Source organism: Esox lucius, chromosome 22, assembly GCF_011004845.1.
Source record: "Esox lucius isolate fEsoLuc1 chromosome 22, fEsoLuc1.pri, whole genome shotgun sequence".
NCBI lineage: Eukaryota > Metazoa > Chordata > Actinopteri > Esociformes > Esocidae > Esox > Esox lucius.
Genome location: NC_047590.1, coordinates 6030468 through 6056922, shown reverse-complemented (window position 1 = coordinate 6056922; position 26455 = coordinate 6030468). Strand labels below are relative to the sequence as shown.

The 26455-nt window shown below is 42.8% G+C and overlaps 1 protein-coding gene across 6 annotated transcripts in view; it reads left to right on the top strand.

Moving 5' to 3' along the window:
• Window positions 1-22516, top strand: part of LOC105022072 (gamma-aminobutyric acid receptor subunit beta-3) — a 41760-nt gene extending 19244 nt beyond the window's left edge. For 2 of the 6 annotated variants that reach the window (XM_029116684.2, XM_034289696.1), the window contains exons 2-11: window positions 1187-1234; window positions 1959-2050; window positions 2191-2258; window positions 8909-9129; window positions 11387-11469; window positions 12964-13101; window positions 15232-15384; window positions 18415-18662; window positions 18817-18900; window positions 19362-22516. In XM_029116684.2, the coding sequence (XP_028972517.2) occupies window positions 1187-1234; window positions 1959-2050; window positions 2191-2258; window positions 8909-9129; window positions 11387-11469; window positions 12964-13101; window positions 15232-15384; window positions 18415-18662; window positions 18817-18900; window positions 19362-19718 (1492 nt within the window). In that variant the 3' untranslated portion in view covers window positions 19719-22516. Of the gene's footprint in view, window positions 1-698; window positions 771-1186; window positions 1235-1771; window positions 1860-1958; window positions 2051-2190; window positions 2259-8908; window positions 9130-11386; window positions 11470-12963; window positions 13102-15231; window positions 15385-18414; window positions 18663-18816; window positions 18901-19361 lie in introns of those variants that run through there. The other 4 variants (XM_029116686.2, XM_029116688.2, XM_029116685.2 and 1 more) reach the window with 4 other exon arrangements.
• Window positions 22517-26455: the final 3939 nt, after the last annotated feature.

Here is a 26455-nt window from a genome sequence, read left to right as displayed (position 1 = left end):
TCAATGTTTGAAAGGGGAAGTATCCTCATTAGAACTTGTATGGTATTTAAACAATCGCCCGTGGTTTGAAAAACAATAAACTCATATAACATTAACGCCACTTTAGTTCCGGGTTAATCGAGATTAGAGATGCCGAAAAAATACAAGTTCTCCGTTATGTCATGATAAAATGTATCTCTCTGATTTCGGTGAGAGGACAAAGGTACGAAATATAATAATCTGCATTATGAAATACATTGTATATCTCCTTAAATGTTCCTGCAAGTTTTAGTATGAGAGTTAGATCAAACTTGAATTTTTAGACACATTTCTCATTTGAGCTCCATTCGCAACCATGATGAAAATAACTTGTTGCCAGGCGTTTTGATAGCCATGGATAATCATGAATTAAGTGCCTTATGTCATGTGTGCAGAATTGCTGAAGGCGCCTAGAACGGGAAGAGACACGGATAAGGTGACTTCCCTGGAGACATTTACTACTCTTGCCCCAGCAGGTCTCCCTAAGGAATGTTCCCTTTTTTGCCACTTGATGAAGGATGTAAATACATTTAAATACATATTTAAATATATTTCAAACAAACTATTTTGAAATGTATTCTATAATATCAAAAATGTATCGGTATAATTTTGCCTTCCACGTTTCCCTACAGCTCCCTCTGCTGGGCTCTCTTGGTAGTCTAGTACAATTATGACCACCTGTATGTGTGGCCTTGATTTCCATTTGCTTTTATGCACGCAGAAGAAGGGTCAGACCCGAAATGTTTTCCAAGGTAAAACAGAAGTATTCGAAGGTTTAAGATATGTTTTGTTATTTTTGTTGCCTCGAAACATTACCCTAATCACAACGAAAATGGAACTGTAGACGCATCCATTGGCCGTTTTACTTGCAAGCTTTGTGTTGTCATTGAATATATGGAATACGCGACGAAATACTAAACATTTGACTACTTTGACACACTTGTATTGAGCTCATTAGCCTAGAGGTGCACCAACACCAAGTGAATGAAAACATGTTTTTGTTTTATTTGTTTAATCAGGCAGTTCATACTTAGGGTCGCATGTTAGATCAAATGTTTTTGCAGAAATACAGAACAGGAAAATAATGTTTTCATAAACGTTCTTTCTCCACAGTGCGATGTATATCTTATATGTCTTACAGTGAGTCATCTTTTTTTTTTTTTTTCAGGAATGCAGTCGATGGAAACAAAAAGTTGTTTGCTATCTATGACACGAGGTAAGTCAATTGCCGCAGTCACAATTGCAACTAGAATGTCTGACAAGTTCGAGACACTAAGTATTAAAAAGGACGGAAGAACACATGACACTTTCAACCCGGGATAGCAATAATCCACGTCAATGTTGGCCAATATACAGTTTGTTTAATGGCATTCATTGGATTAGAAAATAATCCTCTTCACCAACGTAATTGCAAGAAACAAACAGATGTTTTATGAGCCAAGGCATGTCAGTTGAGAATAGATGAAAGGAAAGGAGTGCAAGGTTGGTTCCAATCCAAGGCTACCTTTGCCTCCTCCACCGGTGGCGTATTTGCCAGTTAGGATCGTGTACATTTCAGTTAGGAGTAGGCAATAGTTCCTTCTTGTCTCCGGTTGCATAGAGAGAGGAGACCAATCTAATCTCAAGTAATGTTAAACCAAACCGGTCTTAATGGTCTCAAAAGCCAACGACGTCTTTCGCGAGAACTTGCCAGTGGAATACTCTGATTTGTAAACATATTGTACCGTATTTGCACTGCTTTTTTTTTTTTTAGCGTAAGGAATGTGGGCTTTTCTAAGTGGACGATTATTTACTGTTCTATCAGCACCAGTGATTGTAGCTGTTGTGTGTTGCGCTCAAAGGTAAGTGATTTCTCTGGTAAAAGTGTGACTCGAAAAAAAACTACGGGCGATCTTTCTTTTTTTGTTTCAATTAACGCCAACGATTTGTTGTGGTTTCAGCGTGAATGAACCGGGAAACATGTCTTTTGTGAAAGAGACGGTGGACAAACTACTAAAGGGATATGATATTCGTCTTCGACCAGACTTTGGAGGTACGTTTTGATAAGTGGGGCAACCACGCTGCAGCGTGTCCTTGTTTACTATGCAAATTCCCTCCTCTTGGGCTTATATATTGCAGCCATTTTTCCAATTCACTGACATAGTAAATAATACCATTGCATTTGTTTTGCAGGGGCCCCTGTTGCAGTGGGCATGAGTATAGATGTGGCAAGCATAGACATGGTTTCGGAAGTCAACATGGTGAGTCAGATGTTTCCCCTTGTCCTGGAATAAACCTTCGGACAAAATCACTCCTTCACATTTTGCTTTGTTCGCTTTCGTATGGTACCTGCATATGCTTCTCTTGGTCTTGACCCAATGCCTGAACTGACCCTGAAGTAATGTCTGACCATTGGAGTTGTTTTGAGCCGGTCACACAGTTTCTTGTCGGCATATAACCCGTTCTATACGCTGTCACTGTCCACCAGACTAGTGAAGAAATCAGTGTCTACATTTAACACTCCTGAGCAGTACTCCCATGTCTTGTGGGTCTTGTTGGGGTTTTTATGTGTCATTTTTACTGACTCAATTAAAGTTTGTGGCTCATTCTCACCTTGATCTTATTCTTCAATTTTAGTAACTGGGAACACTTGATGGAAGTGGTCAGAATGTGTTATGAGAGGATCCTAACCATATTATAACATAACACAGCTGTTGACATAACCTGTCATAGTCTGTTATAATATTGTCAAAAAGCATTATGGCATATATATATATATATATATATTTGCAGCTTTTCTGACATGCATGGTCTTATTTGTTGGATGCTTATGAGTTTCAAACCACACAAGCCATATATCTTCAGTACACCCTAGCCTACCGGTTCACGGCATGTTTATTACGTAACTTTTCCTGAAATGGGCCATTCTATAGTCATTGTAATTGCGCGCACATTGATGTCCTTTTCAAACAAGTGCACCGTGCATTTTAAACCCCTGTCCGATAGTCATGGCTCTTCATATTAGTTAAGATGTGTTGCTCTGACACCGAAGGTCAACGAAGGTTTATGGCCGTCCTTTGGTCTCTGTGTGGAATGGCTGAATGCACTATATGCCCCTGTCAAGATGCGTTCTGGCCGTTATATTAATAAGGGACAGATGTGCTTATTATGTATGACATTGAGTCAGTCGTTGGCCACAACAGGGGTGCTTTTTCCCACTCCTGAAATATGCTGCAGCGTTCATCCCAGTCTTCAGGAACATAGCTCTGGTTCAGGTCTATTGTATGGACGTGACATACATTACAATGGTCACAATCGGCCATTCAAAATAATGGAATGTGCTACGGCGAAACTGGCCCACGTGTGTGTCAGGAAGGAGTCGTGGCAACAGTGATGGGTCGGGGTAGTTCTGGCCGTTGTAATGACAATGGCTATGTCTGCGCTAGGTGTTACGATGCCCTGCCGCAAAGAAAACGGCACCAGAAGATCTGAGGATGGGGAAGGGAATGAGAGACTAATTAAATCCCTGTGATTATATAACAGACGTCCTGGATAATGTTCAATTCACACAACACATTTTTGATTATGTACTGATCATCCTGGAGGACATTCAGGGGTTCTGTTAATCAAGCCTCTCAGAGTTTGAGCGCCGATCCAGGATCTGTGTTGCCGTTTGGTAAATATTCAGGTTATTGATAAATGTAACATAGATATTTTTAGTCCTACTCTGATAAGCTTGACACTCAAGGCATGCAGTCTGACCTTTTATTGTGATTGTGCTAGTAAGGAATACATGACCCAAGGATCAATCCGTCACTGTGCTTTGATCTTTGTGAGACTAGGAATAGTTGTTTACCTTGGTACAGGAGATAGTTTTGAGCTGCGACGGGGGACCAGCCTGTGGGAAACGTGTAAATTAGATGCTCCCCATTTCCTTTGATAGGAGTTTCCCTTTGAAGATAATATTGCGTCCAGGCTCTACATATTCGGAGTGTTAGAATAACCCCTTTGACATCCACCAGGCTCACAATGTGGGCAAATGTTTATTTCCGTGCAGTCGGTCATCATTGGTCTAATAAGCCATTCTATTTCTTTGTGTGAGCCCCGGTGATACATTTTTACCGCATCTCCCTCTGAAGGGATGTTTTCTCTCCAATCCAACACAGTATGGCAGAGGCAGGGGACTGCATAGCTATGGCCAGCAGTTACCATGGGAACGGGTGTAATTTACCATACCGACTGTGTATTCGATTCCACCATGGGCATGGCCATACGCCCTGAGGCGGCGTTAGTTGGTTCATTAAACAATTGTTACTGGGGTAAATTACCGTCCACTTCCTGTTATTTGAACCTCTAACCTCTCGGACAGGAAGAGACGGGTCGCTGTAATGTGTTCCTACAACGTGGTTATCGAGTGTTGCGTGGAGAAAAACTACAAACCTGTTAGGAACTGCAGAAATCCATTTCAATTTGTAAACACACTGAGGCAGCCTGATTAACCAGCCATCAGTTCAGATCTCTCAGCGGAGTGTGTGAGTGGGTGTGTGGTTGAAGAAAATCTGTCATATGAAGTGCTGCTTTTTTTTCCCTTTCTCCCCACTCTCCAACTGTGCCTGTTATTTGTGTTTGCTCCTGTCCGTATTTCTGTTTGCTTTGGTCCTCCGTATCCGTCGGCGTTCAGTCCCATGTAAGACTCGTTCTCCCCTCAAACTAAACGCTGGACCTCAACCCGACTTCCAGTGTCTCTCTCATTGTTCCCCTCCAATCAGGATGGGTTTAGACCTGGGACCCCAGGGGTGTGTCCTTGATTATCAGGCAGAACTGAAAACCAGCCGGCTCCAGGCCTCATAGAGGGAAAGTGGAATACCCCTGCCTTCAACCACGCTCACCTGGGCATTTAAACGTATATAGATCATAGGTTCCATCAGGAGGTTTGTGTCACTGTATAATCTTATGGACAAAGGCAGGTCTACTAGGTGTTGGGAGGCATATGGTCAACTGAAGCATTGGCCATATACACTCACCTAAAGGATTATTAGGAACACCTGTTCAATTTCTCATTAATGCAATTATCTAATCAACCAATCACATGGCAGTTGCTTCAATGCATTTAGGGGTGTGGTCCTGGTTAAGAAAATCTCCTCAACTCCAAACTGAAAGTCAGAATGGGTAAGAAAGGTGATTTAAGCAATTTTGAGCGTGGCATGGTTGTTGGTGCCAGACGGGCTGGTCTGAGTATTTCACAATCTGCTCATTTACAGGGATTTTCACGCACACCATTTCTTTTCCAAAAGGGAAAAACATCCAGTATGCGGCAGTCCTGTGGGCGAAAATGCCTTGTTGATGCTAGAGGTCAGAGGAGAATGAGCCGACTGATTCAAGTTGATAGAAGAGCAACTTTGACTGAAATAACCGTTACAACCGAGGTATGCAGCAAAACATTTGTGAAGCCCAAACACGCCTTGAGGCGGATGGGCTACAACAGCAGAGGACCCCACAGGGTACCACTCATCTCCACTACAAATAGGAAAAAGAGGCTACAATTTGCACGAGCTCACCAAAATTGGACAGTTGAAGACTGGAAGAATGTTGCGTGGTCTGATGAGTCTCGATTTCTGTTGAGACATTCAGATGGTAGAGTCAGAATTTGGCGTAAACAGAATGAGAACATGGATCCATCATGCCTTGTTACCACTGTGCAAGCTGGTGGTGGTGGTGTAATGGTGTGGGGGATGTTTTCATGGCACACTTTAGGCCCCTTAGTGCCAATTGGGCATCGTTTAAATGCCACTGCCTACCTGAGCATTGTTTCTGACCATGTCCATCCCTTTATGACCACCATGTACCCATCCTCTGATGGCTACTTCCAGCAGGATAATGCACCATGTCACAAAGCTCGAATAATTTCAAATTGGTTTCTTGAACATGATAATGAGTTCACTGTACTGAAATGGCCCTCACAGTCACCAGATCTCAACCCAATAGAGCATCTTTGGGATGTGGTGGAACGGGAGCTTCGTGCCCTGGATGTGCATCCCACAAATCTCCATCAACTGCAAGATGCTATCCTATCAATATGGGCCAACATTTCTAAAGAATGCTTTCAGCACCTTGTTGATTCAATGCCATGTAGAATTAAGGCAGTTCTGAAGGCGAAAGGGGGTCAAACACAGTATTAGTATGGGGTTCCTAATAATCCTTTAGGTGAGTGTATTTCCCAGTATTTCCCACACACACACACAGACACACACACTTACCATCCATGATTCCTAATTGACATGGTTCCATCGATCTGTGTAGCCAGCTCTCATCTCTCTGCTCCTATAGAACCTGCAGTTCAAGGTGTGTGTGTGTGTGTGTTTACATGAGAACAGGGCTGAAGATGAGTGCTCAAATTTCTGGTGCAAAGTTTTCAGTCAGCATCATATCATGTTGTTTCCATGTGTCACTGCAGGCAGGCAGCCATGTATCCATTCAATCTTCAGTGGAATTCTTGGTTGCTTCCCGTCCCTTGGGAATCTCTGAAATCCCGGATAATGCCTATTATCACTCTATTAATCCCGATTTATCTATCAAACCCCACTAATGTACAGAGAGAGAGAGAGATCCATTCTTATCGCAGCCAAAACTCTGTGTGTTTAGAAGCCATTAGCATCCATCACGTCTCTAAATAAGGCTTTGGGTCTCCCCTCTCAGACTGTGTGAGCAACATTTCTGGGGTAATCAGCTCCTTCTCTTAAAGCCCCTTAGGGTGGAACAGAGGCCATGCTATTTTTAATATGCTGTCGAGGTTCTCTACAGAAGAGAGGTGATTTCCTGCAGTGGAGATGTGCTTGGAAGAGGAAATCTCTTGGGGAATGCCTATGGAATTGCTTTGAAAATGGCAGACTGAGTCAAATTACCCGACACTGCAATTTTATTCATAACTGACGAGGTGTGCAGCTCCAAATTACAGGGATTTCTGTTAGGGTCAATGTTTGTGTCAGTAATCACTGTTTATTTATAGTTACTATGCTTAATATTAGGATATTTATTCACTTTGAATATCATTCTAGTCATTCGTAACAGTCTGCAAATACATCATGGCTGAGATACTTAAGTTCGGCTTTGAGCACAGTGGTTCAGACGTTTTACCTGTTAACAGTTGACCAGCTGGCACGCGGAGAAGAACCTCTGTGACTGCACTGCCTCTGTAATTTACATAAATAATTCCCACTGCAATATATGATACAGCTAAGGACCTTTGGGGGGGGGGCTTACCACCTCCATCTCGACACATTAATTAATCTCTCTACGAAATACATGTCACATGGAGACTGTTTGTACACTGTTTAATTGAGCTAACGAACCAGCGTCTCTGTCCTTGGTGGAACTGTGAGTCTTGTATGTTGTTTAGGGAATGGGCTGCCATTTGGGAAAGCTAGTGCCATTAATGATATTTCAGGAAAACCAAGGCTCCAGGTAACAAAGACATCCATTGCAAATGTCAAATGCGCAATAACTCGACAAAAGAAATGTCTAAGAATCCTGTACGCAAATTGTCTGCTCATTCTGAAAATGACTTGCACAAATTAGTGACAGCTATGTCGATTTTGACATTTGGTAGTGTCATGGAACGAAACGGAATTTCACGGATGAATTGTGTTTCGCTTAAACAATTGGCCTCAGATGTTTTCGTGAAAAGAACAAGGCCCAGCTCTCTATGGGATCCACTGCTGTCTTACAAAAACCCGTTTAGCTCAGCCCACGTTAATTAGATAGCCTAATGATTAAATAGACGGATCCTGTGATACAATCAAGGGGTGTATGGCACTAAAACGCACCGTTTTTAAAGGGGTTACCACACACACACACACAAACGCTGGTGGAATGATGGGACTCGCTGTGTTTTAAGGAACTACTTTAAACAATGCCATTGTACAATGACAGCATCAGCGTGATAAACTGAGTGATTCAGAGTCAGGCTTCATGAGTGAAGTTACCTCTCAGGACTGCTCCTTCATTTGAAACGCTGAGTGATTGTGCCTATGCAAAATAGATGAGAATTCCAGGGGCTTTGTACGCAGAATTCATCTGCAGTGTTTTTTTTTCAATAATTCATGCTCTGTTTCATGTAAGTAATTTTCGGGAAACCCCGAACAGTTCACACTTCACACCCCTGGAACTCTCTGATATTGAAACACCTGGAATAATCTCCTGGGACACATTTTTAACATTTTGTTGGAGGTGTTCGGTCTTCCGTTCAGTGTACAAACTGTTCAAATGGACAGAGCGCAGGCCCCATCTGATTGAGCGGGCGTGACGCCCTGAATCCTGCTCCGCTCCACAGCAAGCTTCACGGCTCTGCAGTACTGGACCGAGTACTGTCCAATGGAATGGACTTCAGGATGTGGTCGGCTCTACGCTCATAACCTTGCTACTGGCTCAGGAAGTGAAATGCCCTGCTGTCCTGCTACGCTGGAACCCGTGACGAGACCCCCGAATACAGCTCTGCCCTGCCTCCAGTGTCCCTGTTGTGTAATAGAATTGTGTCTGAATCACGCCACCAGCCCACACTGTTCCTTCTGCTGTGGCGGCCATTTTGATAAAAACCAGCGAGAGGGGGTTGGTACCAGTGAAGTGTGGAGTGGCTCCAATGGGGGTCTGAGGGGAAATATTCTTTGGTGCGGGGTGCAGTGGAGTATTGTATGCTAGGACTATGTTCTTCCATTAGCCACATTGGGAAAGCTTGTAACAGAACACTGCCCATCTCCCATAATTCTCAGAGCTACGGGCCTTCGGTCACACGTGCATGCTTACACACACACACACACATGCCCTCTCACGCCCCCACTGATACAGTCACGAAATGATACAGTGTTTGTGACTGTTTACTGACATCTCCTTACTCTTGTGTATTTTCCCATTCCAGGACTATACACTGACCATGTACTTTCAGCAGTACTGGAGGGACAAGAGGCTTGCGTACTTGGGGATCCCATTGAACCTGACTCTGGATAACCGGGTCGCCGACCAGCTCTGGGTCCCTGACACCTACTTCCTCAACGACAAGAAGTCCTTCGTCCACGGCGTGACTGTCAAGAACCGTATGATCCGCCTCCATCCGGACGGGACCGTGCTCTACGGCCTGAGGTGGGTTCTAGAGCACTGGAACCGATGGGTTCTACATGTGTGCACGCGATAATGATTTGCGGGGCTTATTTGTTTCCACTGCTCCTGGGCCCTTTATTGTTAGGGTCAGTGTTGTCATGAGCTAAGAGTAGATTTTAGCCAGAAACGTTAGTGCTGAAACTTAGCCGTAAGTGGATCTCCCAGTAGGAAAATAACCCCAATCAGCATCAAGAAATGGTTGTCCAAAAAAGATGAGTGTGGCTGCTGTGTTTCCATCTTAGTCTACAGACGAACTGGAAATGAAGAGGCCAGTCCATGTGAACATGATCTTGGCAGACTGACTGTTTAAGAAGGTTCTAGCATCCCAGTTTACATTCTCATTTAGTACATTATCCTTTATAAATCCCGTTCTTTTAGCGATTTTGTGTTAGTATAAAACAGTAAAATTCTCATTGTTTTCAGCGTAGACTTAAGCTCTACATTTCATTGATTGCTTTTACAGTCCTTTCTGCTGATTTTCATCTGCTATGGTTCATTCCGTATGTTTTGTCCGTTTGTCGTGTGCAATCTCACAACTCTGCTGTGTTATTCCAGTAAGTACTGAGTTTATTTTCTCCCTCGATTTGTGCGGGCTCTCTATTATTATTTAATCGATATACGTGACCAGTAGGACTGGTAGAGAGGAAAGGGGTGAGTAGACGGTTGGTGAAAAGGGACGGGGGACAGATTTGAACCCACACCTCAGCGATACTTGTGTTCTGGGGGACGCTGCTCGGACCACAGGACCTCCTACGAGCCACAAGCTGCTCTGTTTTGGCTAGTAAACACGCACCCTCCCCATAGGCTCAATTTAGCTTTTCCCTCAGCTCGTTGCCGCAGTGGCACATTGATTTCCATGCGTTGTTAATATACACTATCCATTTCAAATGGAGGAGACATGATGAATTATTGACTGTGAAAACATGAATTGTTAAGAAGATGACCAAGCTCCAGTGTTGCTTAGTAATTATTCCTTGTTTTTAAATCCGTAATCTTTTTTTTTGTCTTGAATTGTTAATCAGATTAATGAATATGCAAGATTCATGATTTGCTTCTCATTTTGGCGTCCCGCACAGAACATTGATGATATTTTCATAATCACGTGCAGTGGACTTGTTCTTTGAATTATGCATAGTTTTTGGATTCAATATAATACATTTATCCTCTGAACTGTGAACAGCCTTGAAAGTCTCTGTGTCTCTGTGTCTCTGTGTCTCTGTGTCTGTGCGTATGCATGCCAGCACGTGCACAAATGGAATCATCACTTTTGTCTGTAACTACTGACAGTTGTGTCTGTGTACGATTCAATTGTGAGATGACTTAATCCACTGGAAAGCCACAGTATTTTTTCTGGCATTCCCAGACTTGTTATCCATGAACAGAGACATTTGGTTTAATTCAATTTTAAACTTTAAACTGTTCAACGTTTTCAGATGAGTAACTGAGTCCAGTTCAGCCTGAGACGGACCGGTTCCAGTTACTTGCGCCGGCAATACAGTTGTTGTTGTTGTAGACATTCAGATTCCATGATCTGACTTTGTTCTTCAGAAGGACTATGCGAATGGTCCATTTACTGTATAAATCATTCTGCAAACACTTTCATCCAAAGTGACTTAGTCATGCCCACATATATTTGATATACGGTAGCCCCAGGAATCAAAACACTGATGTTGCCAGGGCCAAGCCTTGCCAACCATGCCAGGCTGGACAACAGTCCCACATGACTGTCTCTACTTACTGAAATGTCTGTCTCTAAACGTACAGCGCGTTGAAACTCTGTAAGAGCTCCGGACACATTATCTGTTCATGGAACATTTGCACGTTACGTTACGGGTTAAATTCTTTTTTTGGGATTATTTGGATGTGTCTTTAAGTATCACATGAACTCTGAGCGAAGATGAATACAGAGACATAGTGTCTCCCCAAAAATGATACTTTGAATTGTAATACATTTCAGTGGTAGAGGAAATGGAGAGAGATCCTTTTCACTGAGCCGTTCAGTGGCTGTTTTTACACCTGACATTAACAACATATAACTAACGTCAAACGAATAACGCCACACTGTAATTACGTGGTCTCACGCACAGATCGGGGGATCTGGTTTAACCGGCTATGTTTGCCGACAACGGCGCACGTACGGCTGGACTCGGAGAACGCGTGCGAGTGCCGCGTGGGTTCCGGGAACGCTTCAGCTAATGTAATCCCCCCCCCTGTTTGTGTTGATTTCTACTGGCCTCAGGATCACCACGACGGCAGCCTGCATGATGGATCTGAGGAGGTATCCGCTGGACGAGCAGAACTGCACACTGGAGATCGAGAGCTGTGAGTGACACCCCCACCCCCCCCCCCCCCCCCTCCCAGTCGTGGCACACACTGTTCACAACATCGTGGCACGGGGGCCCGCGGAAGGCGCTGGCCCTCGTTAAATGTCCATTTTGCCTTTTCGTATTTCAGTAGGTCAGCAAATTGTGAAATGCTCTAGTATGAAGAATTTCGACATAGGAATTTTCTACGCTTATCAAAAGAAAAGTGAGGGAACACGTAATCCTCAACAGTATGGCACCAAGTCAGTTTAACTTCAGGGATAGCAGTCTGTCCAGTTAGGAAGCCCAAGCGACTGTGAATCAATGTCACCTTTTTTTGGTGCAAATGAAAGAGACCGCAGGTGCACTGGAGAGGCAACAGCAAGACAACCCCCAAATAGGGAGTTTTGCAGGTGGTGGCCACAGGCACGTGGGGGCCATACACACTACTGAGTCTCTTGAGTTGGAACAGCCTGTGATTTCAATTGTTTACTCAGATTTTCGGTGTGAGTTTGAATCCAGCCCTCAATCGGTTGGTGATTTTGGTTTCCATCGACCGTTGTTACGTTATTTTGTTTTCAACGAATTACACAATGTACAGTCAAGATTATGATCTTTAACATATTTCTTTCATCGAGACCCGATGTGTAATTTCAGTGTTCACTTCATTTTTCTTGACCGGTGTAGTTAGCTTTATTTGATGTAATGATATCAATTCAAAGTGGGCATGTATTTTTCAAGAAACAATAACATTTCTCATTTGATATGTTGTCTTTGTACTATTTTCTATCGAAAATAGGGTTTAAATGAATTGCACATCATTGCATTGTGTTTTTCTTAACATTTTACACAGCGTCCCAACTTTTTTGGAAACAGTGTTGTAAAAATCTCATCTTAATGAAGGTTCCTGCCACATTTTCAGGACTCAGTGGATATTAACAGATCTGCGACACGTTAAAGCTGTGGTTCCCAAAACCTTTCAGTAACAGTACCACCCGCTGGATCGTGTTCTGCACTGCGTACCCTTGAGGTACCTCATTATGTGGTTTTACCAGTAAGCCTACGATGTCATGAGACTCGGTTGGGAACCACTGCTTTAAAGTAATCACACAGCGCAAATGTCAAATGTAATGCTTTGTTTCCTCGTATTCTAGTATGTGGCTGCACTGTCTGTCAGTCATGTCTGCTGCCAAATCTCAAATCGACACAGACAAACAAAAGAAAATAAAACCTCTGTCTTAAACAGCTTGTTTGGAAAATGCCCATTAACCTTAGCATTTTAACTGATCAGTCAGCAGCCTAGAGAAGGACGAGCTGGCCAAACAACAATCTGGGGACAGAAATATTTTTCAGCACTGGTTAACCCCAACAGTATCCCGTTGTTATGATACCCTCACACACTTCCTACACACATTTCTTCTTTAACACACTAAATAGCTAGGAAATCTGAAAACAATTTCAGTGTTCAAGTTAGCTCTAACTCTGACTGTTTTTCCTGGGGGGGGGGGGGCAGATGGATACACGACAGATGACATTGAGTTCTACTGGAAGGGGGGAGAGAGCGCTGTGACCGGGGTGACCCGCATTGAGCTGCCCCAGTTCTCCATAGTGGATTACAAGCTGGTTTCCAGAAACGTTGTCTTTTCCACAGGTAAAGCCCCTTCAGCAAGTGAACAATCCTCGCTTATTTTTCCCATCTAGCATTTCCCGAAGCGCTTCAAAATCTTCACTGCTTCTTGAACTTCAGCGGCTACATCATCTAGCTTATATTTAATGTTGTGCTAGATGTACTAGACATCCCTTGGCGCGCTTGTGTGTGTGTGAGTGTGTGTGTGGGTGTGTGTGTGGGTGTGCAAGCATTGTGTGTGTTTTGACTGCTTGTTATCGTGTGGGTGATCATGCTTGCCTGCGTGTTAAGCGTGAAGACGCTCAAGCTCATATGTGTGGAAGTCCTCACCCAGCCTTGCCTTCTCTGTGTCCCTGATGGCAGCCATTAAAGTTCAGTGTCCAGTTTGAACCCCCATTTCCCTTCAGCCTGGTTTCTCCGAGCCAGACTTCAAAGGCCCGTCTCCCTCCTCGAGCTTGGCTAATGACCAGGTTTACTCTATGCGCTGCTGTTGCCGGCCTCACTCGCGCAGACTCGCACAGGAGGAGTGAGTGATAGTAGGATGGCAAATTACCCAGCTGTTTTCTTCAGCTCTTTAAAAGAGAGAAGCCGAAGAAACGCCTCTCTGGAAGAAGGGCATCAGAAATTCATGCGAAATTAAGGCCCAGGGGCGTCAATTATTCCCCTAGCTCACCAGGAAATCTCGCCGTAATGATTTATTGTTTCGGCTTTGGTTTCCTTCAAGTCGCTTTATTGGTGGATGAGTGGAATCGGTGTCGGACGGGGGGCGCGAATGTTGTTTTTGCGGCGTGGCTGAGCGTTTTGCGCCCTGACATCACAAGCGTGTTCAACACCGTCACCGGAGTGTCGCCGCCGTCATCGCCGAGATCGTCAGCGACGAGATCGTCGTCACCGTCTGTATCCTCCTCCATGTTCCTCCTCCTCCTTCTCGTCCTCCTCTCCCTCATCACATATTGGTGTAGACGCCCACTCACTGACACCCATCCAGAGACGTGGCCGACAGGGACGCTTCGTTAAACACCTACATTCTGCGTGCGCCCGGTTGTCCTTTCCACACCTACCTCTGCCTCCCAGCTGATTCTCGCAGAGTGAGCTTGGGATCCAAGGCTTTTGTTTAAGCCACAGCTACGTGTTAGAATTGTGTGCAAATATAACCAAGATAATATAACCAAGTCTGATTATTGGCAGATGTTTTTAAAATATACTTGGTATCCCCTAAAAAAACTGTTCCCAACTTCTCTTGGTTACCGTACCACCAATAGTATTTCGCTCTGTATGCTTTTTACCAGTAAGACTGTGGCCTTGAGTCTTCTCAAGTACCCCCATGGAGGAATCACTGCCTTGGGGGTGTAGAACTGAAACCCATGTAGTACTCATTCATCTGTGAAGCTACATCTTTTATTTGCTAACTCCTGTTTATATGACTATATAGGATATCTGTGTAGTTTCAAATCAGCTTTACAACTGATTTTGATGTAATAGATGATCTTTCGTTGCACCCATTGATTTGCCTATGAATTAAAGACTCTGTAATTGATCAATAAATGCCATTGATTGGCTGAGGACCCCAGGGACCTGGTTACCTAGATGGTAATTCGTTTTTGATTAACAAGGCAAGGATGAAAACCAGCAAACACTATGGCCCTTGAGAGCCAGAGTTCTGCACTGCTAGTTTAATGCTACTGGGAGGAATGTGAAATATACATTAAACACAAATATAATGTATTAATACACTTACGATGACAGATGTGATTAATCAAAAAGTGTGTTTTTCATAAGCCAGATGATGAAAGAAATATGTACAGTGCCAAACGCCTAACACAAAAAACTCCAAGAGTTTTGAAAAAATTCAGAAGCGCATTCCTTTAATGATTAAATCGTTTGAAAGGAATGTCTTGGTTGAAAATGCGAAATGATATATCATCAGAGTGTGTATTGAAATCCTCATCATTACTTGCCTCACATTCTCACGTCCAACTTGCGCGAAAGCTTGCACAAGTGTGGTTCAAGGATGCTCGTTTCCATGGCGATAAATCCAACCCATGCCGCCCGTTGCCATGGAAACTGAAACAAAAACACGAGGTGTTCCGGTGTGCCCCCTGAAAGAAGTCGCTCGTTCTGTTCATTCATCGGTTCAAAATCCTGCTTTCACAGGTGCCTACCCGCGGCTGTCTTTGAGCTTCAAGCTGAAGAGGAACATTGGCTACTTCATCCTGCAGACCTACATGCCCTCCATCCTGATCACCATCTTGTCCTGGGTGTCCTTCTGGATCAACTACGACGCGTCTGCTGCCCGGGTTGCGCTGGGTAGGTGTGCCGGGCGGCGCTGGGTAGGTGTGCCCGGCGGCGCTGGGTTGGTGTGCCCGGCGGCGCTGGGTTGGTGTGCCCGGCGGCGCTGGGTAGGTGTGCCCGGCGGCGCTGGGTAGGTGTGCCCGGCGGCGCTGGGTAGGTGTGCCCGGCGGCGCTGGGTAGGTGTGCCCGGCGGCGCTGGGTAGGTGTGCCCGGCGCCGCTGGGTAGGTGTGCCCGGCGCCGCTGGGTAGGTGTGCCCGGCGCCGCTGGGTAGGTGTGCCCGGCGGCGCTGGGTAGGTGTGCCCGGCGGCGCTGGGTAGGTGTGCCCGGCGGCGCTGGGTAGGTGTGCCGGCACCCTATGTTACTCAATGCACAATATGACATGTATAGCTATAGCCTGTATCCCTGTGGTTCTGTTGCTACCTGGCTGGATGATTTGTGCTGTCTGCATGCCGTTAAGAGCCATAATCAAGAGATCAATGCGGCAGGCAAGCAATTAAATTATTTGAAGGTGAAATTGATTTGGGAGCAGTTCTGTGGTGTATTTCAACTCCAAATGACTCGTGTGGCGTTAATCCTTTTCCAGCTTATTTTCTTCAGTCTCTTTTCACCCTAACTCAATAGCTGAGGCAAAAGAAAAACTGACCTGGAGCTGTGTTACTGTCAGGGTAGCTCTTCTGCACGTGTGCAGTGACATACAGGATGTGTGCAAGGTGTGAGCTGGATGCGATATACCCTAGACCTTTACACGCAGTGTTCACTGATGTGCCGCTAAGAAACTTGCTCCCAAGTACCAGCTCCATTCACTGTAATCCCAGCGTTGGCTGAAGTCGTCTGGAGTTGCCGATTTGGAGTCTTGGCAGTCATACCTCCTGTAGACGAGAGTATCGTCTGACACATAGACACACTTAAGTGTGGGCTCGGTCTCATCCCTTGATAACCTCTTACCCAGTTCCAGAGAACTGATGAGAGGAATGATGTATTGATTATGCCATTAGAAGGAATGGTGCCACAGGATCTGAAGTCATTTGCACAACGCTTTAGAGCCTTCAGACCCAACTCCAGACCTCCAGGCCTGTTCCGCTCCATGTTTTTCATTCCAACCCCCTAATCAGGGACGTATGTACACTTGGGACTCCAGGTGGGTTCAGTTTATAATTAGGTAGAACTGAAAACCAGTGGGTTTTGGACCTTGTGGGTTAAGCAGAAAATGCCCTTGATTTAGAGGCTTATTCAGAATAATTAAAAGTGACAATGGAGCACAGAGACGGTATGAAGCAAACTAATAGAGAAAAAGATATTTCCCTTTAGACAATATCATTAATGAGACATTTTGCTAAGACATGAGACATAATTTTGTGACATTATACTAGCAGACAGCGCTATAATCTATTTGGGTACCTTTGAGATCAGATCCGTTCAATACCACTGTACTAGGAAAGTAAATAGTTAAAGATCTGTTCCAGCATACCAGATTTAAATTGGATTCATGTCAAACACTCAAAGCTTAAACATTACACAATGGAATTTCTTCAGAACACAATACCAATATGTATGACATTGGTATTGTGTTCTGAAGAAATTCTGTTGTGTAATGTTTAAGCTTCAGGCATTGTCTCACTCATTGACACACACACACACACACACACACACACACTGCACTTTAGCGCATATACAACCTTTTAAGTTGAGTTGTTAGCTTGGTAACATTACCAAAGTATTGTTGAATAACCAAACCAAAAATTAGCACACCCCTGAGAATATTTATGCTACATGGTTAGGTAAAAAGAAATGCTTGTAACTCTTTGAAAGTTGCATGTTTTGCTACTTTGATGTTAGGATGACATGCATTAACTGACCTGCATTAACTGTATAAGGGCTCACAAGGAATCACAATCCAAACTAGATGTTCAGACTCATTTCTGTCAATGTCTACCATAGAAGCCATGTAGGGGGCCAGATAATTATAATGACCTAACACTAAATCCCAAACCTCATAAAAAAATACATAAAAAAATGATCTGTTAGTTTACTGGTGAACTTTATCGGTTAGGCTGTAGAGTGAAATATAAAGAGGGAGAGTGATAAAGAACAACAAAGAAAAATGGAGAGAGAGAGAGAGAGGGGGAGGGAGGGAGGGAGAGAGAGAAGCTCCATAAATATGTCCTGTGTCCCCAGAGAGTGCAGTCTACTGATGAAATTGTCTGGTTGACAGGTGTAATGAAGGACAAAGAGTAATAGAACCCCAGAGAAAACACCTTAGCTGCCACTAACCAAAACCCCAGAGATCGCTGCGACAGAGAAAACGAAATCCAAAGCTAGAACAGGCCGCTGTGGTCCAGACAGAGAAAGATGAAACGCATACATGCATGAATGCTTGTCCATAGACACAAATACACGCAAATGCATGCGCAGTCGCGAACGCTCACGCACATTAGCTCAGCAAACAGCTAACACTTTAGTAGAACCGACCCTGTCAAGTACTAATAAATCAAGGTAAGGGCCAGATTGGTTCTACTCCACTGGCCTCCAGTTTTGCTTTATGACAGTGCGAGCTGCTGATAGACCGTTTAGATATATTGTAAAGGAAAATATGTCCGTTTTTTTGGTGGATGGCAGTTTTGCCTACATGCAGTATGTATGTCTCCATGGACAACAAGCATGTTCAAATAAATAATTGTTTCCATAAAAGGACCTTTATTTAGGAGAGAATGGAAAAGTCACGAGATCCAATTCAACGTCCACAGGTAAAATGTATGGGGGGATTTTTAGCTCTATTTTTAGCTAAGAGCATAACTAGCCTACTCCCATGGTTTATATACTGTAGTCAAGTCTTCCACCATTGTAACACCAGTCATGTATCAAAGCCACGAAAAGAAACACTGAAGCAAAATGTCTCTCAAACCAATACTCCGCTCTGGCCTGGGTAGTTCATGAACTCATGCGCTGAGGTTTCTTGTAATATTGGTTTGACACCAGCTACGTACTGTATCTTATCTACAGACTTGGTTGCTCTTGAAGCAGGCTAACTCTGTCCAATCACGCAGGGATCACCACTGTGCTCACCATGACCACCATCAACACCCATCTGAGAGAGACGCTTCCCAAGATCCCCTATGTCAAGGCCATTGACATGTACCTGATGGGCTGCTTCGTCATGGTCTTCCTGGCCCTGCTGGAGTACGCCTTTGTCAACTACATCTTCTTCGGCCGTGGACCGCAGATGCAGAAGAAGCTGGCAGAGAAAGCGGAGAGGGCCAACAACGAAAGGGCGGCCAGATACGAATCCAACAAGGTGTGTGTTCGTGACTGGTCTGGATGTGCATTAACTTCTCAAATGTTCCTTTCCCTCAGCGTTTCCGATAAAGTTGATTTTGCTGTCTTTGTAGTCCTCATACAATGGCAGGCTACAAACTCTATAAATACCGTTTTGTGTGTGTTTTGGTTAGTCTCCTCAGGAAGGAGGTAAAACGTCCTCTCTAAGGCTGACTAAGCAGCCTAATAGAGCAAAAACGCTCCGTGTCTCACAGTCGGTGAGTCTTGACCAGTGGACCCCTCTTTTTCTTTTTTCTTTTTTACAATCTAACATTTCACTGACTGAAGTTTTTCCTTTTTTTTACTCCATTCCACTTAAATTACATTTATTTAGTGCCTGTTTGTGTTGCTTGTTGCTCAAGTCGTCGCCCGTCGTCGTCATCCTTTGTTCAGCTTGTGATTTTACGTTTGCATGTTTCTTCACTCCAATGCAAGTATGCTAGTGAACCGACATCTACGAAACATGGTGGTGCTGCAAAGCATTGTGCTCAGTTGTTTATTCAAACGTTTCATTCAAGGCGCCTTGTTTTTATGTCAAAGTGCCTTGCTGTCTACATCTGTGAGTCAGGTGTCGTTATCCTGTTCAGTGCGGGACCATCATATCCTTATGATGTCATAGCTTCAGATCAAGAAGCAATACATAGTCGTAATGGTGTCATCCCCCTACTTCCATCTCAAGGTGGAGTCTCACGGAAACATACTGCTGACCACACTCGAGATCCACAATGAGGTAGCAGGAAATGAGGTCACCACCAGCCTGGCGGACAGCAGGAACTCTTCCGTCATGGGATTGGACAACACCAGCATCGGTACAGGCGTCCAGTGCAGGAAGGCAAGTCGCGCCTCGGGTCCTCGACACAGCGTCGACAGGCACGCCCAGCTCAAGAGGCACAAACTGAGACGGCGCTCCTCACAGCTGAAAATTAAAATCCCTGACCTGACAGACGTGAATGCCATCGACAGGTGGTCGCGGATAATCTTTCCCTCGGTTTTCTCTCTCTTCAATTTAATCTACTGGCTGTACTATGTCAACTGATTGACTGATTTTAGGGTTAGGGGTGTTATGATTAATATTTTTTTTCCCCCTTTGTCGTCGTTTTCTACATGACGAGATGTTTTGCTATCAAAAAACCAAGGACTGCATGTGTAGAACACTAACAAAATCCGTTGACTTATTTGGCAAAGTCTTTTATATTTGAAGTCTTGCTCCAAGTTGGCATACTGTAAACATACTGTAGGACTGGGAATAGTTAGGTCCCTGTATTTTTGCCCTCTTTCCAGTTTGATGATGATGATGATGATGATCTTTATACCCAACTTAATATCGGCAATATACAAGAAATGAAAGTTGACATTTTGCATTGTTCAACAAGAACAAACAGTAGTATTTACAGTAAGGAAACACACACTTTACTATGACGCATACACAGAGTGAATTGTAATTACTGAATATGACTTATAGTTACAATTACAGTGAATAATGAATCATTTATAACTATGAGACATACATTTATATTGTGTCATGAATGTGGATCAATGCAAAAAAGAACTAAAACATGTATACTTATGTTGTGACGCTGCCATCTTTATCACATTCATCTTTTTGCCTTGGTCTGATAATATGATTTTCAGGTGCCCAAAGTATCTGCAGCTATTACAGTGACGTGTTCCTGTTGTTGCGCATTATTATAATTATTATCAATAGTATATTAGCATTTTGATTACAGAGCTGACATACAATTTGAACACAGGTGCAAATGATAGTATACTGTTGAGGTTTATCTCAGGTTCTGTATTTTGCTAATTGGCAACTGTTACTACTTCTACATCCTGTCACAGTTTTGACATTGGAATATTGATCGGTAATCTAAACATATCCACCACGGCACTCAATGAACTGTCCCAAGGTTCCCATCTTTTCTAGCCGATACTGTGACAGCGTGACAGGATTTCAGTCAATAAATTGACAGCATTTCTTCAAATCAGTTCGATCTTTGAAAGCTGTTGTACTCTACTGCCTTGTGCTACCTATAACACGTCTCTATGAAATATTTATATTTCCGATATTTTTGTAAGATGTTAACACAAAACGTTAAATGCAGTTTATCAACTCCTATCTGGAAAAGAGTGATTTCCTCTGTTCACAACCGAGTAGCAGTTTTAAGGATTTGGTTTTACTCTGTGTGGTCTTGACTGCTGAAATGACTTCCACTGTAAATATCATGTAAATTACACATTTGATGACCGTATGGTCATTTTTATTTTGTTTTGTCTAATTGTTTTATAACACAATGTGAAAGAGGGTATACACATTTGTTCGTTCAAAATACTTGAAAATGTACTGAGTGAACAAATGTGTTTGATTTCTTTTTTCATTATTTTCTTCAGATTTAAAAGTATTGATTGTCAGGACAGACTACCAGTTAAATGCACAGAAATGCACAGACTATTAATAATACAACTAAATGCATTGTAAATCAAGGGCATTGCAAACCACTGATACCAGTATATTATCTTCCTTTCATGTATTTCTATAATCTATTCTGCACAGTTATCGTAAAAGCACAAAAGACTAGATTGAATTAGTCTCAGATTGCAACTAATGCATGAATTCTTTTCTACAGGGCAAGGACAACGAGCCATAACCATTAGATTGTAACAAGACATAGCTAACACATTTCACTGGGAAACTTAATCAATGGCTTGGGGGTAGCAAACATTCGGGAGAACACTGGCACGGTCCATGTCATGTGACTCTGGGCAAGAGAACACACCAAGTCGGCACTGTCTGTTGTTTCTCTTTTGTATGTGATATTGCATGAATAGTGAATCCTATAATATTAGAGCTGTATTGTAGGTTACAGTGACATTTCAAGTGATTGTGATTAACTGCCATGCTGTGGTCGTTTATAAAGCACTCAGTCATATCCCGGGGGGAAATGGCCGATATTCACAATGACAGTCTTCAAATATGCATAGCATTGATCTGTCAACCTCGGCCCAATGTATTTGAACAAAACCAACTTGCTTGCTTTCAGTGGCATGCATCTTTGGTATGTGCTGTACATATGTTTTGCTACTTGATCATTTAAGCTTGTGCGTGCTTGTGTGTGTGTGTGTGTGTGTGTGGTTACGTATACTGGCCTATAATGGTTACAAACCATGGGGTGTTCCTGCCCTTCTCTACCGTGTAGATGGGGCAGGGCTGGCTCGGTCTTTGCGTACAACGAGTAATCTTCCTTGGTTTTGGGTGTGAGACAAGTTGTCACCCTGACGAACTGCGGACCTGCATTAGCTCCTCTGAGCTAATGTCCGGGCTCTGGCTTAGGGACTAGGGTACGCTTTAGCACACAGATAGAACATGGACCTGCCGCATGCAGGAGACCCGGGTTCAAATCCTGGTTGGTCACATTGGCGCGTGCAATGGTACACTCCGGCAATGATTGCTGTCATCATTGCTGGCTTATGTCGTATGGCCTTTGGCCCACTATGGAATGTGAAAATGTTCTGTGCTGCCATACTTGTATTTAAATATAGATGTCTGTGTGTGTGTGTGTGTGTGTGTGTGTGTGTGTGTGTGTGTTTCTCCTTTAATTATTTAGGTTATGATGTTGCTCTATTAACACAATAATATCAATTGTATGATTGTAATAATTGGTTTTGCGTCCTGTAACATCTGCTATATGCTATCGCAAAGAAATAATTTCTTGTTCCTAATGCATTTCTGTTGAATGATTAAGTCTAGATAACGCCCAATATTTTATGATTTGTATGTCAGGTGAAGATTATTACCAGTATTCCTGGATTGTGATTAAAACTGTATATATCAAGGAATGTGTGTTTGGAATGTTCTGATGCCTTTGGATACTTGTATACACAACATAGGTGTTCATAATCATATACACTGAATATAAATGCATTTAAGACTCATAGTAATACAAGTTAACTCTTAATAAGATAGTTCATCCAAATTCAAACATGACACATTCGTAACTTTATCCTTTATCAGTCTATGGACAAAACTTCACACAATTAATTCTATGCTTTGGTTAAAAAAAATTCTGACCCGGTTTCCAGATGCTAGCATTTTAGCATACAGTATGTGGCAGAAATCCTATCCCAGTCCAGGGACCTATATTTTGCGTGCATCGTAAACAAATCGTCCAGATGTTTATGAAATAAATTTTGAGGCCTAGCAAAGGCTCATATATATGATTTTGATAGGATGTGTGAAGAATGCTTAAATATTATGTTGGTATCATTACTTGAAAGGGATTTACAAGTGTCACATAATCATGGTAGTGATATTATAATCAATGCACATCATATCAAAGGGCATGTCATCTCAAAGGGCATGTGTTGAGCTTCACAATGGATTTCAAATACTTTCAAACCATTTGGATTTGATTGCCAAAAGATGGTAATATAGGTCTCAGGACTTGAAAATGTAAAAATGCTATCAATTTGAAATAATACCAGAGAAACTAAACCAAAGCATGGATTCCTGTCGTACTTTATCTCTGTCCATAGATTGCTATGGTGTAAGGACATCAATGTTCTTTTGTAATTCTTGTGAAATATCCCAATGTCCAGCGAGGCACATTTATGAACTGTTAAGTCTTTTGCAGTTTGAAAACAGACAGTAGATGTGCCTTTGTTGTTTCATTGCTGACGTTTAAGAATAACCCCTGCTTTCAAGATACTGCTTCTGGTATAACTAGTATTACTTACTAGTATAGAATTGCGGGAGTCCAGATGTGGGACAAGTGCTTGGCTAATTCCCTGACCCGCTTCATGAATGAATGTTGTAGATCAATATCTTTTAGGAGCAAGTCACCACCTTGATGTTTGCAGACAGGGACAGGGTGTTGTCCAGGATCATACAACATTTCTTTGCATTCTGGATGGGGGACTGGGTTTTCCCCAAAGGAAGAGCTGCTCTGTATTCAAAGATGAGCATCCAGTATTGGGCAAGTATCCAAGCAGACACAGGAGTCTTGGATGACCATTTGAGAAGTCCTAATGAATAAAATGAACTTGGAAAAAAAGACATAACAATTAGATAAACAATTGGAAGATTATGCTCTTTTATTACATTTGGTCAAGTACAATTTCTAGGGTACCAATAATAGTGACACCAATTTTTGAGGAAAATAAAATGTTTTTTAAGATGTTTTTTCTTTGAAACAACTTAATATTAATTAAAGGTAAGATGTATCTCGGATTCTCGGTCTAAGACAAAGCTGACAAACAAGAATGAAATTCTTTCACATCCCATATTTTGCTTTACCAAGGGTGCCAATCCACTTGGGAGGGGACTGTATACGTAACTGGCCGGCTGTCAGAATGTAGAGTGGAGGAGAGGATGGGTATTGGGTAGGATATTTAAAATCACGCGAGGATCCGGTGGAGCCAAGTGATCCGGTGGTTAGAGAGAGGAGGTTCCGGAACGGCGCTCTGAGAGACACCAATGGTGACAGTCCCAGAGTATCCAGAGCCTGGTAAAACCAGTCCCGAGGGAGGGGGGCAGCAGGATCGGCCGGTTCACTGCCAATGGGTAGATCTAGGACACGGCCCCGTGTTGGGTCATCTGACAGGAAATGGGGTCGGGGGAGAACGTTTTACAATTGAGTAGATGTACAAATAAAAAAACAACACCTGCAACACCTCACCGCAATCTAGTTATCCAGCTGGAATAAAGCAGGGGCGCTGGGCTGTAAATTACAGTATAAGCTCTCCATTACGCTGATGCTAGGCCTTCCAGACAGACCGATTTTATCACAGCAAGGAACCAGCAGCACTTTAAGCCATCCTGACGGGAGGGAAAGCCTTACATAAACTTACAGCAACACTCTTTAACCTCCATGGATGAGACTGTAGACACACACCCCCCCAAAAAAACCACTGGAATCACCCTCTAGACAGCATGTAAGACGTGGGAGAGAAGCATTTCTTCAAGCATTTTTCAGCAGCAATTTCTTTTCCTATACTGTACTTAGTCTACTCCTACATGTTGTGGTCAACAAAACAACATGTCCAAGGAGACAGTGACATCTAGCCAACAAAAATCAACCACACAACGCAGGCTATTTAACAAGACGGAAACATTAATATCATTATTGCTATTTATAACTTTTGGGCCAGAGTTGTGTGAACTGTGCGGAGGGTGTGATGAATTGGTTTTAATAACATGCTGAGGGACACAGATTCTGTATTTCCTTGGAGAATCTCAATGAAGCAGTTGAGCATGATTCTGACAGAAAGGTAACAGAGTCCATTACCAGCTATTGAATAAATGCCTATATGTATGCTTCAGCTAAACCAGTAATTCTTAGCTAGTAGATTAGAGCCCACATTTGGCTCATGGGGAAATGTAAATTGGTCGTGGGTGTCAGAATAAAAAATATATATAGATATGTGAAAACATTTATTTTACAAAATATTCCTACAGGCTGAATGTGAACAACTCATACCAGGTAGAATGTGACCATGCACTTCTACCTAACTGTTAGAGACTGGGCCCAGTTTTAGTGGAATTTCAAACATCTGGCACCAATCACTAAAGTGACCACAAATAACATATTTCACATAAAAAGAATGTGAAACAAATGTACACATTTTATTTTGTTTTCCATCACTTAAACCTCATTTTATTAACAGGACACTCAATTCAAGGCGACAATACTTTGCCAAAATAGTTGTATGAGAATTCTATCTGGCATTTCTGGACCTTCTATGAGCATTTTGTTATACTATGGAATTATTTTAACTCTTATTTGACTGCATATGAGCCAATTCGGGAAAGCAGAATTATTTTCACAGTTTTTCAGCAGCATTTCTGTTAGTGTAAGGGCAATGTAATGCAATACTGTTTTATGTAACAGTATACTTAGTGAGATACTGGAATGCCTCCTGCATTTCCTGTGTAAATACTCTTACTTGCACAGCAGATAATGTATACTTATTCTTTCCTTTTCACCTGGTAAACAATGGCAAGGTCCTATGCTTGTGTGTGGCTAGCATACATTTTACTGACCGTTGTGCTGCTTCCTGACCATAACGCCATTGTATAATCCATTGAATTGCTAGACTGACACTGAAACATCCTGTTTATTCAACATTGAGCGTAATCTAAATTCCCAATCTCTCACTAAAGTAAACCTGCCCCTACATCACTCACTCTGACAATATCGAAGTGGCCCAGACTAAAAACTTTTGCAAAAAGAAGAATCAAGCCAGTAGCTGTTTGAACCACAGGAATCACTCACCCAGAAAGCTTGAACAACTAAAATCACGTTTTTGGCCTTGAAGAGTGAAGTCCTTATCTGATAATAGAGTGAATGGCTTGTCACCAAGGGAGTGTGATCATATTCATGTTGAGAGCACGAGTGGGAAGCTGTCTTCACAGTATTTTAAACCCAAGCATTATCACATAAACCGATGAAGTGGTGGCAGAAACACTGCGCATTAAATTACATTCAATTGCCATGAATTAAAATGCAGAATACAAGGTCTGTGCTTCATGTGTGCAGTTGTTTTGTTCATGGTACCCTTCTCAACATGGCAAGATAATGTCCTTTTGTGAGACGTTTGAGATGTGGTTTATCAGGCAGTCACCCTTTTTCTTTCACATATTCCTGATATTAACTGGACCGACATATTGTGATAGACGGACTTTGGCTGAAATGTTTGGCCACTGACATTAACAGCAATCATATATGAAATATGTGCAATTTCTTTCAGTAAACCCCATGTAATAAAGATCTTCTCTAC